Below are 17,529 nucleotides of genomic sequence, written 5' to 3'. Positions count from 1 at the left end.
AGCGCTCGATAGAGACACACCATCAGCCTCCTGCAAACAGCCACGCTTATTGAAAACGGCCTGTTTCTGAGCAGCTGTCACTGTGCCATAAATCCACCCTTCATGCTCGCACGTAAAACACAACAGTCCTCTGCAGAAGAGTTTGGACTGCTCTGTTTTTCCCACAAAGAGAAACCAATTTATCAGTTTTTGCAATTCAAATTAAAAAAGGGAAAATATTCTAGAGCAAATAAAAGTGAGTTTGCAAGCTTTGAATGATTATCACTCAAAAAAAAAAAAATAAATAAATTGGTAATGCGAGTGTGTAGTGGTTAGCACTCTCACCTTACAGTGAGTAGGCTCTGGTTTGAATGCTGGCTGAAACCTTTCAGTGAGTGTGTTGCGCTATACAGACTGACAACCTGTTAAAGGGCCTATATGTCATACAAAATCAACTTTTTTGAGCTTTTAAGTTTATTATAATGTTAATTCCTCACTACAAACAACCCCAACATGGTATTTTGATCCATTCGTGCATTTCTGAGTATTTCTCTGATACCCTGCCCTCTGAGCACCAGCCCCTCCCAACCCACAAAAACAAGCAGGTTCTCACATTGTGACACAGACCAGTAAGAACAGCCCCTTCCAGGAAGAGTCTGCGCTGCCAGCAACGCCGCCAGTCATGAAATGGGCGACACCCACAAAGACCCAAAGGCGGTGCCTCAAAGATCTAGGCGTCTTACTTTGGGACCGGGAAAAAAACTTTGGAAATATCTCATATTTCATTAAAGAATTATTCTTTCGTTTGCCAAAGATAATATATTATCTTTAATATGGATATAGTTTACTCTGAAAGGCTTAAGAGAAACATGATATAGGCCCTTTAATGGGTGTACCCCACTTTCGCCAAACAGTTGGCTTCAGTACCCTTATATTTTAGTAACCTATTTCATGTTCTCTGCTGATGTACCACACGAATGACCAGAGGGCAGGTAGTTAGCTATTCTTGATGCTCAGGGACTTGGTTGCAGTTGAACTGTGGTCTGTGCTGCAGCTGTCTCCAGGGGCTTTATACTGTTTGCTCAGTGGGGACAGCTGTTAAACATTTCCATTGTTGTTTCCCAGTTATGCCCCAACTCATTTGTGTCAATAATTGCTTATATGAACATGCAGTTGCACATGCAATTTTGGTCTTGGGGATGAGCAACACGCGTGAGGTTGTCACTTTTCTTTGGAGCAACAAGCGTGGTGGAGCGTTTTCCTTACTGTGGGCTGAGATATGATCCTATTTGCCGGAAGCAGTGAGGAAGACATCTGCCTGTGTAATTGGACTGCTGGTGATAAAACAGGATTAAACTTTAGGAGCTGTTGTGCTGTTTGCAATCCATCTTACACTTGTGCTCGCTAGTTCATGTGTGTGGCTCCGTGTTTATGAATAATTAAACCCAGTAGCTACTGTAACTGTCAGCCCTCGGCAGAGTGGCTGCTTTGCTCTCCTCCATTTGTAGGTTGAAATGTTTAATGAAGAATTGTGTCTGGAAACAGCTTTGCTTCCATTTGTCATGCTTTACTCAATATGCAAGAAAAAAACAATGTTCAAAAGGCATGGAAGTAAAACTAAACAGGTAAAAGTGATGTAATGCTGGAGGTAATTACATCACAGATTATAGACACATTTGAGGCTGTCATGGTGGAGCCTTTTTACAACTTTCCACTCACTTCTCTAAATGAACCCAACTGTTTATTAATGACACCAAAGTCTGATTGCAATCTGTTGAAAACTATTCACTGAGCATGCTCCAAGCAGTCCATTACTAAAGCGGAGACTCGACCATCTTTTCCTGAAATCATCCCTTGTGTTTGGACAGTTTGCTGATTTTGTTTTCAGGGGTAGAACTTCATTTCTAGAATGTAATCAGAATCCCAATTACATTTAAACGCTTTTTAAATACAAAAAGCCTTCAAGAAGATAAGTTTTCAACTCATTTCCTTAAATTTCATCATTACAGAAACACGCTTGTTAAAGATCAAATATCTTGGTGGATCATTTCTCTTCTTTTATCTCATCTCTGATCTCATCTCTTCTCTCACAAGATTGTAGCTCTGAACAAAACAAAGGAGCGTATGAGACCTTATCATGTGTACCATGAAAACGAAGACCCTGACATCAAAAAGATTAAAAAGGTAATGAATCTGTTGGACATGTGTGCACTTCTGTGTGCCGTACATCCAGGTGAAGATTTTGTCGCTTGTGACCTTTGCATCTGCAGGTGCAGAGCTTCATGCGAGGCTGGCTCTGTCGCAGGAAATGGAAGATAATCGTTCAGGACTACATTTGCTCCCCTCATGCTGAGAGCATGAGGAAGAGGAACCAGATCGTCTTCAATATGGTGGAGGCAGAGACTGAGTATGGAAATGCATTTTGCCCTGAGCAAGCGTCACAGACTGTAGCACCATTGTCCTTTTGGCATCGTTATTTCACTTAGGAAGAGTTTATGCAGTCCTTTTTTTTCTCTGATTCGTGAAGAATAATTGTTATTTAGTTTGTCACTGCATGTAATTAAGTTTTCCTTAAATCTAATCATGCAGGTTTTATCCATCAATGTGTGAAAAGTAAATGCAAACAGAAATGACATCGTAGGGCTATTCTGGTATGTGACAATAGATGATTTGTGTCATTACTCCTCTGATACAGTTTAGATTATCATTTTAGTTTATAGCCACAGATTGACCGTTGGCACTAGTGGTAGACAGAATGTAGATATTTTGTGTTTTTAACATGATCTTGTGGCATTTTTCTGACAATGTAGGACACCTAGAAGGAAAACTATGCTTAAAATTGCATTATGAGTATTTTTTTATTAATATTGCTGAAAATCAGTAGCAGATCAAAAAAATGTAGTATGGAAAATAACTTTTTTGTGACGTAGAAAATATGTCTCAGCAAAGGGCAGGGGGAGGTGGGCGGGGTTGTTCCACACTAACGGTTCTTCTGAGGCAAATATCTAAAAAGGTTCTGTTAGTCTGCAGGAACTATGTCCTGGAAAAATGATACCCTTACAAAAGTCAATTGATTTATTAACTTAACTGTGAAAGTACACATTTTTACCTTCTGGAAACATGCTTACTGGATTAGTTATGGTCTTAATCTTCAATTACATGTAATCTGCTTCATCAAATCATAACGTACTTTCAAAATAATATTTACAATCTTCAGAAAGCCCTATTATTTAATTAATATTATACTTTATAATAAAATATTACCATAAAGACCTGAAATACATAAAACACTAAGAAACTTTATGTGCTACTGGAAGCGCATTCGGGTAAAATCATATTTTCTTTTACTTATTTGTGTTTGTATATCTATGTTTTTGACCACAGGTATGTCCACCAGCTGTCGATCCTTGTCAACTGTTTCCTCCGACCTTTAAGGATGGCAGCCAGCTCTAAAAAACCCCCCATCAGTCATGATGACGTGAGCAGCATCTTCCTGAACAGGTAAATTTACTTTTGCGTCTTTTAAATGGAGGTGGACAGCTGGCTCTGGTCCCCTGGAATTGGGCCTCCTGTGTTGGCTCATGCATGTGTACAGTGGCTGCTTGGTTTCCCCAATGTACAAGTCATTGCATTCCTGACGACACTTAACAGCACACACCACGTCGCTCAGTTTGTGTCTGGGTGTTTTGTCCCACGGGTGGACCAGTCTTTGCCTCAAGGTGGCAAAAACTGTTTTGAAGTTTACTGGGATGTTGTTGTTGTGGAAGATTATTTTCAGTTTCTCTGATTGCCCAGCCACATATGGGATGACAGAGTTTCTTCCTCTCTTTTTGTCTCCTCTGTGTTTCCAGTGGTGGGTTGCTTACGTGCTTTAGTGAAACCCCATTTGGGGTATACACAAACCTTCAACAAACCGAGCGATTGAATTATTTAGTGGGAGTGAATTTTTATTTTAAATACTTTGTCTTGGTAACGATATCCTAATTTGTGGCAATGATTTAATTTTCTTTTTTTGGGGGGGAGGGCAACAGATGATTTTGCACAATTAAACCCGAGCTAGACGTCCACAGCCAATCAGGTGCTGCAGACATTTTGGGCTCTAATCTGCACACAACTATAGGAGTAAAAGAAAAGGAAAGACAGAACCTCCGACTGCAGCAACATTAAAGAAAACAAGTAACAGAAAAACACTCCAAAAATACAAACTAAACAATTTTACGGCCACAGCCGTAACACACCCCACTTATCCAAGTTTTTTCTCCCGGCTGTAGTCCAGTCAAAAACTAAAATGGAACAAAAAAGTCTTATTTTTTCAAAAAATATTGCAAAAATGGCAAGAAAAGGCAATTAGATATGGAGGAGACACTCACAAATTTGGAACTTTTCTTAAGAAATTTTGCAAAGCACGTCAAAGTGTCAGTAAGTAGAATTTAATTTCCCTCACCAGGTGTTTAGAAGCTTAAGGGATGAGAGGCTGCTGTGCAGGAACCTGGGTTGGTGACTTCTGGTGTGCGCCTAGTCGGTCGGGGGTTCATCTTACAAAAGGATCTGACCCCTTTAAACTGTTTTGGAATAAACTGCACAGAGGAGGGAAAGCATAAATAACTACAAGTCCCAACCTTTTCAAAACTACTGCAGAGGATTTGAAATGTGTTTTTTAAAGAATTCTTTCATTTTGATTTTATAAATATTGCTGTGACAATGTTCAGCTGTTACATCTATAATATAAAGGGCCACTTTGAATTAAAAGTTTGGGCTTTCTTTTACGTTTCAGAATTGGTTCTAGAACTAATTTTTGTGACTCCAATAGTTTGTTTATTTTTATTTTTTCTATTTTAATCTTTCATTTTATTGTTCAATGAGAAATAAATCTGGATGCTTCTCAATAACAAAAAGTTAAAAAATTGAAGTGTTCTAAAACTGCTGACTAGTAGTGCATGTACATACACAACTAGCTCACAGATACATATATTGCTACACGAACACATACTATCAAACATGTGTCATACCTGTTAAAACTGAGTTTTGAGGATTAAATACAAGTTATTGCCAAATATAGCTGCTGCTGTATGGGTATTTCAATGGTTTCCGACTTTTCAGATTTCAAAATATTGTTGCAGACACACTTATGTGTTTGTGTGTTCAAATTGTACTATATTAGCAAGACTTGGTGCCAGAAGTCCACCTACTGGCCGATACCAACAATATTGCTTTAAACTAAACCTACCAACGCTAATAACGTGCAAATACTGTGCATGCAAAGAATAAATGCTTCAAAACGATCAAAAAACAACCAGGAACAATGCTAGATTTTTTTGAGCATGCCTGTTTATTTAAAGTAAAGCAGAATAGTGTAGTAACACCAGTATGGGAAAAACTTTTCTTCTCTTTAAAAAAGCTTAGTTTAGAAAATGTTTCAGTAATATTTCAATACAACACACACGAAAAAGCTTTAAAAAATTTTGGCAGTTTTATGAAAGTTGAAGTGATGCATTACCTGTTAACACAGCGGAATTGTTAACTTTAAGACCAAAACTTTTAGTTATTTGACCAGCTAAGCGTCAGGAACAGGTTTGGTTATCTGGTGATCAACTTAAAATATTCAATTCTATCATGTGCTACTTTGTTCCTGGTGTTGGTTAGACTGAACAGTTGCAAAGTTAAAAGGATGTTTGGCAGTTTTGATTGAAATTTGGGGCAGTTTGTTACCTCTGAAGGTATTTTTTCACCTTTTCCTTTTTTTCTTAATTGCAGAAGTGTTAGAGACACACAGTGGTGTAGCATTTTGATATTGTGGGGAATAATTTGCACTGTTTAGATGTATTATTTTTCCTTTATAACTAAATTGTTCTTTTTCCACTCTCTGTGCTGCTAAGGCTTACCAAGCTGTCAAAATATCGCATGCTTGAGGCTGTTGCATTATTTGACAAAAGAAAAAAATAAATGTATTTTTCATTTTATCTAAATTCCAGTAGATTTTCATGTGTTTGACTAAGCAGGTGGTGGCTCTTGGGTGCTGCAGCGTACTAGATCTTGTTTGAGGCTAAACTAAATTCCTGAAGGGGGTGACCCACCGAAAGAGCCACATGACCTGCCTGCAACCTCACCTCCACATTGATTATGGAATTTCAGAATGATTAGAGCTGAATAAAAGAATAGGCTTCTATAAGAAAGGAGCTAAAATAGTGTAACTTCCTCCCACAGATTTATGATAGCATTGCCCCAAATCTCTCTTTAAAGCCTAATGATAGGTTTTATGTGACTTCTAAGCTTCTAATGAAGGAATTTAGTATTTTTAGAACGTGTACATGTGCACTGTGTGTGTTTTCAGTGAGACCATCATGTTCCTACACGAGATTTTCCACCAAGGCCTGAAGGCAAGGATAGCCAACTGGCCAACTCTGGTGCTGGGTAAGCTGTCACCTGACCTGAACACACGGCACACGACTGCTGTCACTCAAACACTCAGGTAATCCTCCACGTGTCTCAGTCAGACCTCACAGTCGACGTCACGCTGCCAAGTCATGCACACACATGTGCTCCTGTCTAAATCTTTTACTGGCAGTCTCATTGTCTCAACAGACAATGAACACCCGGTCAGAAGATGCCCCCTAATTTCACCCCTAAGCTACAAATACGTATTGATAAGGAGACAGACTTCTGAAAGATTAGGCAGCAAATTACTTTGACAAATTCAAAAAGAGATGAGTTCAATTTACTGACTTGACTCTTTGCTTTAGGCTCACAATGAGTGTGGTCTTTTATTCAATCACATTTTTATATCTAGTCAATTATTTATTTGGTAAAATGATTATGTTGTGTACTCAATAAGCCGGCTAAAAAAATTATTCCCTTCAATAGTATATTTTTTAATATCACACAGTTTGCTGTAAAATGATTGTTTTACTCTTAGAAAATACAAAACCCAGGGGCAGAGCTACAAGGGAAAGGAGGGGGCAAGAACCCCCCGCCCAGTGCAAAAAGCTTTGCCCCACGTTGGCCCCCAATTTCAGAGTCAATTTTCCTATCATTATTCTCAAAGATTAAGAAAAAATCAATGCAAGCTTTTTCAAGCATTGCAAAAATGACAAAAAAAAAATGAATTAAGTAAAAACAATAACAAAACTTTAAGAAATTTTCGATCAGCCCCTGACAGAGACACATAAAAGATGCATAAACATCTTCATAGAAATGTGATGTCGTTCTGTCCAGAGGTAGACTATAAACAGTGAACAGTCGTGTTTTTCTTATAAACACAAACAAAATTCCATTCATTTATTTTTGTAAAGCAGAAATTGTTGTATCATAAATGAGCGCAGGATCTGTGTTGGAAAAAAAAGTAACTGAAGCAAAATACTTACATATCTGTGTTGTGTCTTCCTTTGTTTTAAGCTGACCTCTTTGACATACTGCTGCCAATGCTAAACATCTATCAGGAGTTTGTGCGCAACCATCAGTACAGCCTGCAAGTTTTAGCCAACTGTAAGCAGAACAGAGACTTTGATAAGCTGCTGAAACAGTATGAATCTAACGCAGCCTGTGAGGGAAGGATGCTCGAGACCTTCCTCACATATCCCATGTTCCAGGTAAACTTAACATCAGTGAAATTATATGAAGTCCCATTTATCAAACTGTTTTTTTTAAACAATGCTATTTTTTCCCCAAAAGATTCCTCGTTACATCATCACCCTGCATGAATTATTAGCCCATACTCCACACGAACATGTGGAGCGCAAGAGTCTTGAATTTGCTAAATCGAAATTGGAGGAATTGTCCCGGTATGTATCAGGATCATTATCTTTTTTTGACTGAAATGCAGTGAAGTAAAATAATGTGTTTTGTGCATTTTCAGAGTGATGCACGATGAGGTGAGCGACACAGAAAACATCAGGAAGAATCTGGCCATAGAGAGGATGATAGTCGAGGGTTGTGATATCCTTCTGGACACCAGCCAGACCTTTGTCAGGCAGGGTAAGTTTTCCTTAATGATGTTCAATCCCACACCTGCAATCAAGTCCACACCTTCCATAATTGATATTTAAGCAAACCCAGAAGTTTAAAATGTTGTACTCTACCTCAAATGGCCACTGGAACCTCATTTTAAAGAGAGCAATTTCTGATTGAAATGAAGGTTAAAGTACGTTGATCATAATTTTCTAGCATGTATTTTCTGCAGAGCAGCAGTAGATTTTTAGAATTTGGCTTTGAGTTGTGGGCGTGACTGTTGGCCACGCCGGAAAGCTCAGATCAGGGAACTTGTGACCTGCTCAGCATATTTTCTGTCACAAATAAGATCTTTTTTCAAACAGCATTTTTTCATCTGCTCCTGATTCACAACGATTCGAATAAAGAAATACTCAGAAAAGCAATTTTGAGCCTAACTTTCTTTTGTTTATTGCAGGGGTTCTAAAAATAACTTGTAATAGGTGAAATCCACAAAACAGCATTACAGATGTTTCAAGGCTGTAAAATCCCTCACTACACACTTTATACAATTTTTTCATACAAAGCAAACATTTTCGCACTCTTTTCTCTTATTTAAACTCACAAAGATCAAACCTTCGCAGAAAAATTAGTCCAGTATAACAGAATGTAACCAAATATCTTATTGCGATTGAAGATTTATGAAGATTTGGCAATGCAGTCAGGTTTTAACCCCTTTGTGCCTGAATTTATTTTCAATTAAATAGAAAAATATTCTTCAGTGTTTTTCCAATCAAGGTGATGCTATATTAAGTGGAATCCTGGATTAAATGCAATTGAGAAAATTTGCGACATAAAGGGGTGAACTTTTTTTATTTTGTTGATGAAATTTGTTCCTATAAAAACTGGATGGACCAGAGCAGGATTTAACAAATCTCTAAATTTACTATGTCTCACCCAGTCTGACTTCTTCTGATCATACCACACCAAACACTCAGATCTCCTAATTCAAATTACAAAGGCATTCTTCAAACTGTGAAAGTCTGATAATCCAACATGACGGCACTTGCAGAACCTGTTGAGCCACTGGTTGTAGACTGCAAAGCCGACGAGTTGCTCTGAGGGTCAAATTTATCCCAGAGCACCCCACAGTCCAGATAAACTTGCTTGGAAGTTTGGGTAAATGCCTTGAGCTCTTTGTCAAACTCCTAAAGCTCTTAAGCCATTTGGCACATTGTTTTCCTGGAAAAGGCTGCTTCAGTCCTTTGGTAAAAGGCTCACACTTATAAGTGCCTTTTTTAACCTTGACTAAGATACAAAGTCTACTTAATGCGTCCTGCCAACTCCAGAGACATGGCCAGAATTGTTTTTTTTTTAGAGCTAAGCAGTAACTCAGACTTAGTTTAACCTGCGGCTGTCTAATTACTTTTATTTGACTCTTAGGGGGTTGCTTTAAGAGACGTGGAATGCATGTTAATGCCAGAGAACAATTTGCAAAAACAACAATGTTTAACTTTGTTGTTTGTGTTTTTCATCGCATATACCCAGTAAAACTGAGTGCATTTTTGCAACACTTATCCCAATGTGCAGATCTTGCCAAAACACTGATAATAAAAAGACAATAACATTTGTCCCTCTCTAATACTGTATTTGGCTTTTAGTTAAGTTGACAGAACATGACAATTGTTCACAAGGAAGAAGATGAAGCAGTCTAATCAGCTTGCTTACATCAATCCTCGGCCTCTTTTCTAGTCATAGTTCTCTAGGACACATGCCTAGAAAGTATGTGTGTGTACATTTGTCTTAAATGTTTCCACACACATCTTTTCGGCACTGCTAATGCTTGCTGCACACAGCCCGCAGCTTAGTGTCAGCTTAATGAAATGAAAGGTAATCCTGTGACCCTCCTGCTCAACAGGCTCCCTGATCCAGCTGCCATCAGTGGAGCGAGGGAAGCTAAGCAAGGTCCGTCTGGGATCCCTGTCTCTGAAGAAAGAGGGAGAAAGGCAATGTTTTCTTTTTACCAAGCACTTTCTCATCTGCACTCGCAGCTCTGGAGGAAAACTACACCTTCTTAAGGTGACTGCATAGTGTTTAGTCTTATATTACCCAGAAATTGTGTAATTATTTTCCTTATTGTTTGTCTTAACTACTGCAGCAAGGTGGAGTCTTGTCCCTAATCGACTGCACTCTGATAGAGGAACCAGATGCCAATGATGAGGAGTGTGAGTTTATGGCAGGAAACAACATGCTTCCTGCATCGGCACACGAACATCTCTTATTGGTCTATTTAAACACTTTCCTCGTCACGAAGGTTAATTAACTGTCAAACCACAAGTGCTAAGAAATCCCTTCCCTTTAAATATCAGATGCCCACCCCTTTAAATGTCAGCTTTTGATCTTAGAACATCACAGATGTGTCTTTTTTTTCTTTTGCTGTGAATTATTTTTGTAGATAGGGAGACCTATAACTACACAAACACAGGTAGCAGGGTAGTCACATGTGTGTACATGCTTGCCTTCATTTTGCTCCAGGGATGTGTAAAAGAAGATAGCAACTCTGGTTAATTAACCTTCTGTCCTCACATGTGGATTTGTTCATTAGCACACTGATGTCATTTCTACTTTATTATTCATTTGAGCTTTTCCGAAGAAAATAAAGCTGATTCGACCGTGTTTGGGTTGCAGCTAAAGCTGGTGGGCAGGTGTTTGGTCAGCTGGACTTTAAGCTGGTAGTGGAGCCGTCAGACTTGCCTTCGTTCACCGTGGTGTTGCTGGCACCTTCACGCCAGGAGAAAGCTGCTTGGACCAGTGATATTAGTCAGGTACTACACAAAACACAGCAACACACACAGACACAACCTTAGAATAACAAGAATAGCATTTGTCCGCTGGGTGTTGAGAAGACTTGGAGATAAACAAACACAGACTGTAGTGCAGATCCCAAGGGCTGAGCTCTTCTCCACATCAGTGCTTCACAAACAGGCTAACACCATTCAGGCATGTCACACTACATTAGTTCCTGCATTAAAACTTTTTAATGGCTGTTTTTACATTTTAGATTTATTAACACATCTCTATGTGTGTTCCCATTAAATTAAACTTTATGAAATTGGACCCTATGACGTTTATGAACTGACATAAAAACGCCCAGATGTTTTCCTTCTTTCATTTGTCTCTACAGTGTATAGATAATATTCGCTGTAATGGCTTGATGACAAGTGTTTTTGAGGAAAACTCCAAAGTGACAGTGCCTCACATGATCAAGTAAGTATTTCTGCGTTGGTAGAGAACTGGAGCCGTCTCTTCATGCCATGCACTGATTGTAAATTTAAATATTAAAGGGTCCGAAGAAGAGCAATGCTTGTTACAATAAGTCAAGACTAAAAACAGTATAACTTTACATTAGTAAATACATTAACAACATTAATACAATGCAAAACAATAATAATACAACAATAATACAATGATGTTAAAAAAACATCAAACAATTATTTATTTATTTATTTACCTTTAGATATTCCCATTGAGAATAAAAATCTCTTTTGCATAAGAGTCCTGGCCAAGAGGCAGCCACTTATGTTTTTACACAACAAGAATGGACATTTTCACCTGTCGTTTTATTCTGAAATGCTGATTGAAAACTCAGGCAATAGCATGGAAAGATAAAATGCTTCCTTTTATCACACAAAAATGTAATAAATATGATGCTATGTTCAGACTTTTCCTTTAAATCTTTGTTTTTCTTTTGTAAAATTATTTTTTTTGAGAAAATTCTCATTTAGCTTGACCTTTTTTTTTGCCATAACTTTTTCTTGCATAGCAACCTGGCAGTCACCCATGCGTGGTTATGTGTGTGTACGTGTGTACCCATCAGATCTGATGTGCGCCTCCATAAAGATGATGTTGACATTTGCTTCAGCAAGACGCTCAACTCCTGCAAGGTCCCCCAGATCCGCTACGCGAGCGTGGAGCGGCTGCTGGAGAGGCTGACCGACCTGCGCTTCCTCTCCATTGACTTCCTCAACACCTTCCTGCACACATACAGGATCTTCACCACGGCAACTGTGGTTATGGACAAACTGGCTGACATCTACAAGAAGCCCTTCTCCTCCATACCTATAAGGTCTTTTCTTTTTCTTTTTAAATGTATATACAAACATAGATACTGACAGGGATAAAAAGGTATTTGGGCCTCATTAAAATATGCATTTAGTATAGTGCTTAAAAAAGACACTCGAAAATTAGGTTTTTATAAAATGTTTTTATTAATTGTTGTGTAATATAATGACAGAAAAAAAGACGTCTGGGTTGTATGAAAAATAACAGGAACAAGTATTCACACAAATCTGCTTTAAAGGTAAATCATTTAAGCAAATTGTAAAGAAGCATGGAAAAATGTTCAAAAAGGCCCCGCACTACTGAGGGTTGAAGATGTTTTTTTTTAAGGTGCTACAAACAAACATAATTCAAAAAATAATTGCTTGTTATGGTTTGTTCCTTATTGTCAATAATCACTGTGGGAGATTAAATGGGCTATTCGGTCACTTAACTTCCTGTTTGACTCTTCTTCCTCTCCCTCAAACAAAGGCCCACGTCTCATCCTTCCTCCTCCCTGTATCTTCATTTCATTCTCTACTTTTATTTTTGTCACTCAATAATTGTTTTTGTCTGTCATCCACCCTCCTTTTCTCTTCACATCGACTTACGACCCCAGGGTGCAGTACCCCTCATTTGATCGTCTGTCCATCTCATCCATCTGTCCTGACTACGGTCTGAAGGTCAAGAAGATAGCCATGGATCAGTCCAAGTAACCGAGTCTTCTTTTCTCTGCTCTCTTTCTTTCACCACCTGCGTTGCATTTCCCCTGCCTGTCCTTCCTCTCATGCTGTCATGATCTGGTACTGAACGGATGCATGACTTACCTGCTCCTCAGCCTGTCTCGCTCTTTTCATGAATAAATCACTGAGGTTGAGATTGTAAATGACCAAAACAAAAAAACGGGACAGTATGTGAAAACATTTTTGAATGGAAATCTGCAGAGGCTGTTCAGAGCATGTTTTTATCAGCGGCGTATTACTTCCTTGAGGCTGTTATTATTTAGATCTTTGCTTCCCATTCCCCTTCAGTTTAAACTGTTTCTATTTCCTAACTACATTTTGCCGTTTGCATCTTCTACAGCAGTTTGCCTCTAATTTTCTTTAGTCCTTTGTTTACCATGTATTTTTCTTTCCTTTGCATTAAACGTTTTTTCATTTTATGTCTGTTTTGGATGCGGTTAGTTCCACTAGTGTAAGCAAATGATGCCTGCATTTATGTGTGCACATTTACTGCTTCCCTGCCTCTAAAGGCAATGCTTCCTGAACTGGGGTTGTTGTTTGGGTTCACTGGGAGACTAAGTTAGTTGGCTTTGTGGCAGAATATTAGCAGCTGATTTGCAGAGGCAGGACTTCAGTTTTTGTCTGCATGTGTGTAGAAATAAGTGCAAAACATATTTGATAATAATAATAATAATACATTTTATTTGTTAGGCACCTTTCAAGGAACCCAAGAGCAAACTACCGTAATTTCCGGACTACAAGCCGCTACTTTTTTCCTGCGCTTACAGCCCTGCGGCTTTTTCAGTGACGCGGCTAATTTATGGATTTAATTGGCGGCCGCCATGTACGTATTTTCAAACTCAGTGAATAGTTTGAATTCTCTATCTAACACCAAGCACGAGGCATTTTTATTCAACACACCTCTTAGCAGCCAAGCAGCATGGACTTGACTTCAGGTCTTAGACACTTCAGTCATGGTTCAACAAAACGAAACACGCATGCCCGGCCGCATCCCAGAATCCTTTGGGGCCATTAGACCCAACGTGCACGTGATCACCGCTACAATATGATGAAGCTTTCAAGTTAAAAGCAATCGTTAAAAGCAGCGTAAAAAAGTCCACCGTCACCAACGGGTTTGGAAAAGCCGGTTTGCTGCGTGACGGAGAGAACAGCGCATGGAGTGAATTTACACTCCATTTACGTTTTCTAAGGAAACCGTAAAAGCGGAATTTTGCTTTGAAAAACTCACAGCCTCCGTGTGAGCTGGAGACATCTTCTCCTGCTGATTGAGCTGCGGGGCCGATGGCAGTCTGAAGGCTCCCACACGTAACAACGCACCCGCCCCTCATACACAAAACGTACAGTTTTAAGTCCGATTGCTCTGCACAGAAACGATTTGCTCCGTCCACCGGCGCAACGGGGACGAAGTGCTCCTCCTTGAAGCTGCCCTGGCCAGAGGTGTCGGAGTAGATAGGAAGGGGAGACAAGGAGCGCGCGGGGCGGGAGCGGAGCGCAGAGGCGTCCGCGGAGTGCAGAGGCTTCTGAATTCTGACGCACGCGCCGCACTGAGGCGCGCGTATCGCGCTGAGGCGCGCGCTTTTCAGTCGCCGCTGCTTTATTTTACCGTTGTGTTTTCTAACCAGTCCTGTTACTCCCATAACGCTGCTGCGACACAAGCGGAAGGAGAGCTTTTCCCGCTCACCCCTCCATGCACTGCTGCTTATTCTTAAACACGTACAACAGAATGGCGAGCCGGGCGTTGGCCCCGCCTTTAGCCCCTAAGACTCATGGGAAATGTGGAATCGCGGATGTAAATTTCCTCATTATAACTGAGGGATGTAATGTTGATTATATGGTTACTGTTTGTAATTTTATGTATGATACCTAGATTGTCAATAAGTAAAAAAAAAATGAAATAAAAACACCATAACTGAGGGACTTGTGAACAGAATAGAGCTCCATGCTGTTTGTCAGATGTCAATACACTTAAATACGTGACCCAGAGTCAAAACTGGCACCACCCACAATGTGTTAATGAATTGCACTCACTCTGGGATGCTGGGCGTGATCTGTCAGGATGACAATATCGGCTATCACATGCGCGGCTTGTACTCTGACGCGGCTTGTGTATGTATAAAATCAGTCAAACACGTGAATATGGGTGGGTGCGGCTTGTAGTCCGGAATTTACGGTAATCAGAGCTTCATTGTTCAAAAAAACAACTTAAAAGCAACAATAACAAGAGTGGTAGGACCGAGCCAGAACAATTTCACCCCCCCCCCCCCCCCCAAAAAAAAAAAACAAAAAAAAAAACCAAAAAAAAAAAAACAGTTACCTGACAGATGCAATAAAGCTCCAACAAGCTGGGGGGAAATGCATAATCTGATGATGCCTCTCTGAGGGTTTGGCATGATTAGAGCTCCACTGACTTCATTTTCAGTCCTTTAGCTTTATTGCAATTATTCAGACTGTGCAGGCATGGGCTACAAGGGAGGTAAACATCCTGGAAAAAGGAGAAACTCACAGAGGGAATATGAAGGTTTTAGCCATTTATTACGCATTCCCGGTTTTTTGAAGTACGATTAAATGTTCAATGTTCTAAAATCCTCCCACTGCATTCTGCCTGACCCCTCTAAATAACTGTAACAAACACATTAATCACATTATTTGAATAACATATTGCCTTTTTTTAATTCCCAGATCCTTGGAATTATTTTTTGCCACCAATCAAAATAACAGAAGCGGTGAACACATAAATGACAGATCTCCTCGTCTCTGCCGCAAGTTCTCTTCTCCTCCACCTTTATGCATCCCTTCGCGCACCAACTCCCCTGTCCGAACTCGAAAGCTCTCCCTCCACTCCCCCATCACTGCCAGAGTCATCGGTCTTGATCTGACCAGTCCACTATCCAACTTCAGCCTCGACCACAACTCTTCCCAGTCCGCTGCCAGTAGCCCCACATCTGTCGCCACGCCTCAAACTCCAACACCTCAAACCCCAACCCCAACTACTACCTCTCCTTCTCCACCTTCTTCCACCTCCCCACCGCCGAACAACGGTAAACCACAGCAGGAGCAAGCTCCTCTCACCCCATCATCTCCGGAACAGAGTCCTTCCTCGACAATAGAGGGGGAAGAAGTGCCAAGGATTGATCCTTTCTGTGGGAAACTTCGACGGAGCATTCGCAGAAGTATGTCAATTTTAACTGTATAAACATAAATCCACCATTGAGATTACAGTGACACAGCTTCAAATATAGTCTTATTGAAATTTTCCAAAACAGGCATAAAAGTTGTAGACAAAAGAACAAGTTTTAAGTGAATAAAACCAAACAACATCTGTCTGAAAAAGTATTTTATTGTAGTAAATTGAGATGTTAAACAACTAGAGAAGAAAATAGAAGATGCAAAAATGTCACAACAAGGACAACACTGTGACTTCTTTTTTCTTGTTTAATACTTTTGTACTGTCCCAAAACAAGCAATTGCCGTGATGTTTCCCGGGGATTTTGCTCTTTATGTGAAAGCTACACAGCCCCTAAAGGCAGTGCAAAGTGCAAATAACAAAAAAATTAGTTCTGGTTTCCTGTGCACACGAGAAAGTATCTGGTGCTCACAAGAAACTAAGTGGTGGTTATTTGTGCACAGGAGACCCTTTCAGTCAGTTACCTGAAAACTGACATCTTGGTGGAAATTTTCAAAATATCATAGCAGCCTTGATAGAGGGGGAACAGTTTATTTGCAATTTGTCACAGAGTCTTTAAATTGATTCTGAATTGAGTCCAAGGCTCTACCGAGCACGAGGAATCCTTTGTCCATTTAAAAATGACCAGAGGCTCAAATAGGGGGGCATCGTGACCACACCCCTCTGCCAATTCATCCTGCTTCCCTTTCCTGCTCTTCATCCTGGTGGCATGTCTCTCTCCTCTACCAGCGTGGCCACTAGTCCTCTGTGATGGGGCTTCACCCCCGCTGGCATTATGTGGCGTTCTCTTCAGGGGACGGGTCATTCCCGCTGTAATCCTCTTCTGGGGGAGACTGGGCACACTCTGCCCCCAGTGTGGCACGGATCTGGAAGGTGGATAACCCTCATTCTTGCCTCCTCTCTGTCCTTCATTCTCGTTCTGGTGGTCTCCTTCTGTTTTGTTTTTTTTCCTGAGGTTTGCTCGAATTCCTTCACTACTCACTACATAGTGCACTTTATAGTGACGTTTGCCATTTTGTATTGCTGTCTGAATCAAGAATTCCACAATCGAGTGCCCTAGAAATTTACCAGAAGTCTCTGTAAAAAACCAGTGTGCTCACTAGGCAAATTTATAATGCATAGAGTTTAAACGATTTTTATGAAAAAAAAAATACATTTAATTTTTTTTTCTTTACGAGCCATCCACGTTTTCAGCATCAGAACACAGTATATTCCTAAATAGTCTAAGTAAAATGCTCACATTTATTAGGCTTTTTCTTTGTGAAATCAGTGATGTTTGAAAAAAAAAAGTTTGACCGAATTGTTTTTAAAATCCAGGGCACCAGATAGTTCCATACTGTATAGTTTTTTACTAGTTTGGGAGCAGGGAGGGAGTTCGGACATTATGGTAAATGGCGTATACTTATATAGCGCTTTCTACCTTCTTTCGAGGCCCAAAGCGCTTTACAGTCACAGTCCCATTCACCCATACACACACACACACATTCACACAGTGATGGTGGCTCCGCTGCCAAACACTGGCGCCAACCTCCCACCAGAGGCAAGGTGGGGTTCAGTGTCTTGTCCAAGGACACTTGGCGAGAATTGAACCTGCAATATTAC

The 17,529-nt window shown here is 40.0% G+C and overlaps 1 protein-coding gene across 6 annotated transcripts in view; it reads left to right on the top strand.

Moving 5' to 3' along the window:
• rasgrf2b (Ras protein-specific guanine nucleotide-releasing factor 2b) overlaps positions 1-17,529 on the top strand; it is a 53,228-nt gene that overhangs the window by 19,571 nt on the left and 16,128 nt on the right. For 4 of the 6 annotated variants that reach the window (XR_013658199.1, XM_023958287.2, XM_023958285.2 and 1 more), the window contains exons 4-17: positions 2,074-2,163; positions 2,250-2,386; positions 3,364-3,480; positions 6,311-6,390; positions 7,372-7,565; positions 7,648-7,757; positions 7,832-7,950; positions 9,821-9,981; positions 10,061-10,127; positions 10,591-10,727; positions 11,087-11,169; positions 11,780-12,028; positions 12,620-12,712; positions 15,423-15,913. Coding sequence is in view for 5 of the 6 variants with exons in the window: in XM_023958287.2 (XP_023814055.1) it covers positions 2,074-2,163; positions 2,250-2,386; positions 3,364-3,480; positions 6,311-6,390; positions 7,372-7,565; positions 7,648-7,757; positions 7,832-7,950; positions 9,821-9,981; positions 10,061-10,127; positions 10,591-10,727; positions 11,087-11,169; positions 11,780-12,028; positions 12,620-12,712; positions 15,423-15,913 (2,128 nt within the window). In the remaining variant the exon portion in view is untranslated. The remainder of the gene's footprint in view (positions 1-2,073; positions 2,164-2,249; positions 2,387-3,363; positions 3,481-6,310; positions 6,391-7,371; positions 7,566-7,647; positions 7,758-7,831; positions 7,951-9,820; positions 9,982-10,060; positions 10,128-10,590; positions 10,728-11,086; positions 11,170-11,779; positions 12,029-12,619; positions 12,713-15,422; positions 15,914-17,529) is intronic. The other 2 variants (XM_078953199.1, XM_023958288.2) reach the window with 1 other exon arrangement.

Source organism: Oryzias latipes, chromosome 9, assembly GCF_053564925.1.
Source record: "Oryzias latipes strain Hd-rR chromosome 9, Olatipes_Hd-rR_3.1".
In the NCBI taxonomy this organism is placed as follows: domain Eukaryota; kingdom Metazoa; phylum Chordata; class Actinopteri; order Beloniformes; family Adrianichthyidae; genus Oryzias; species Oryzias latipes.
Note: the sequence above shows the minus strand (reverse complement) of the source record. Positions and strands in the feature narration are given on the sequence as shown.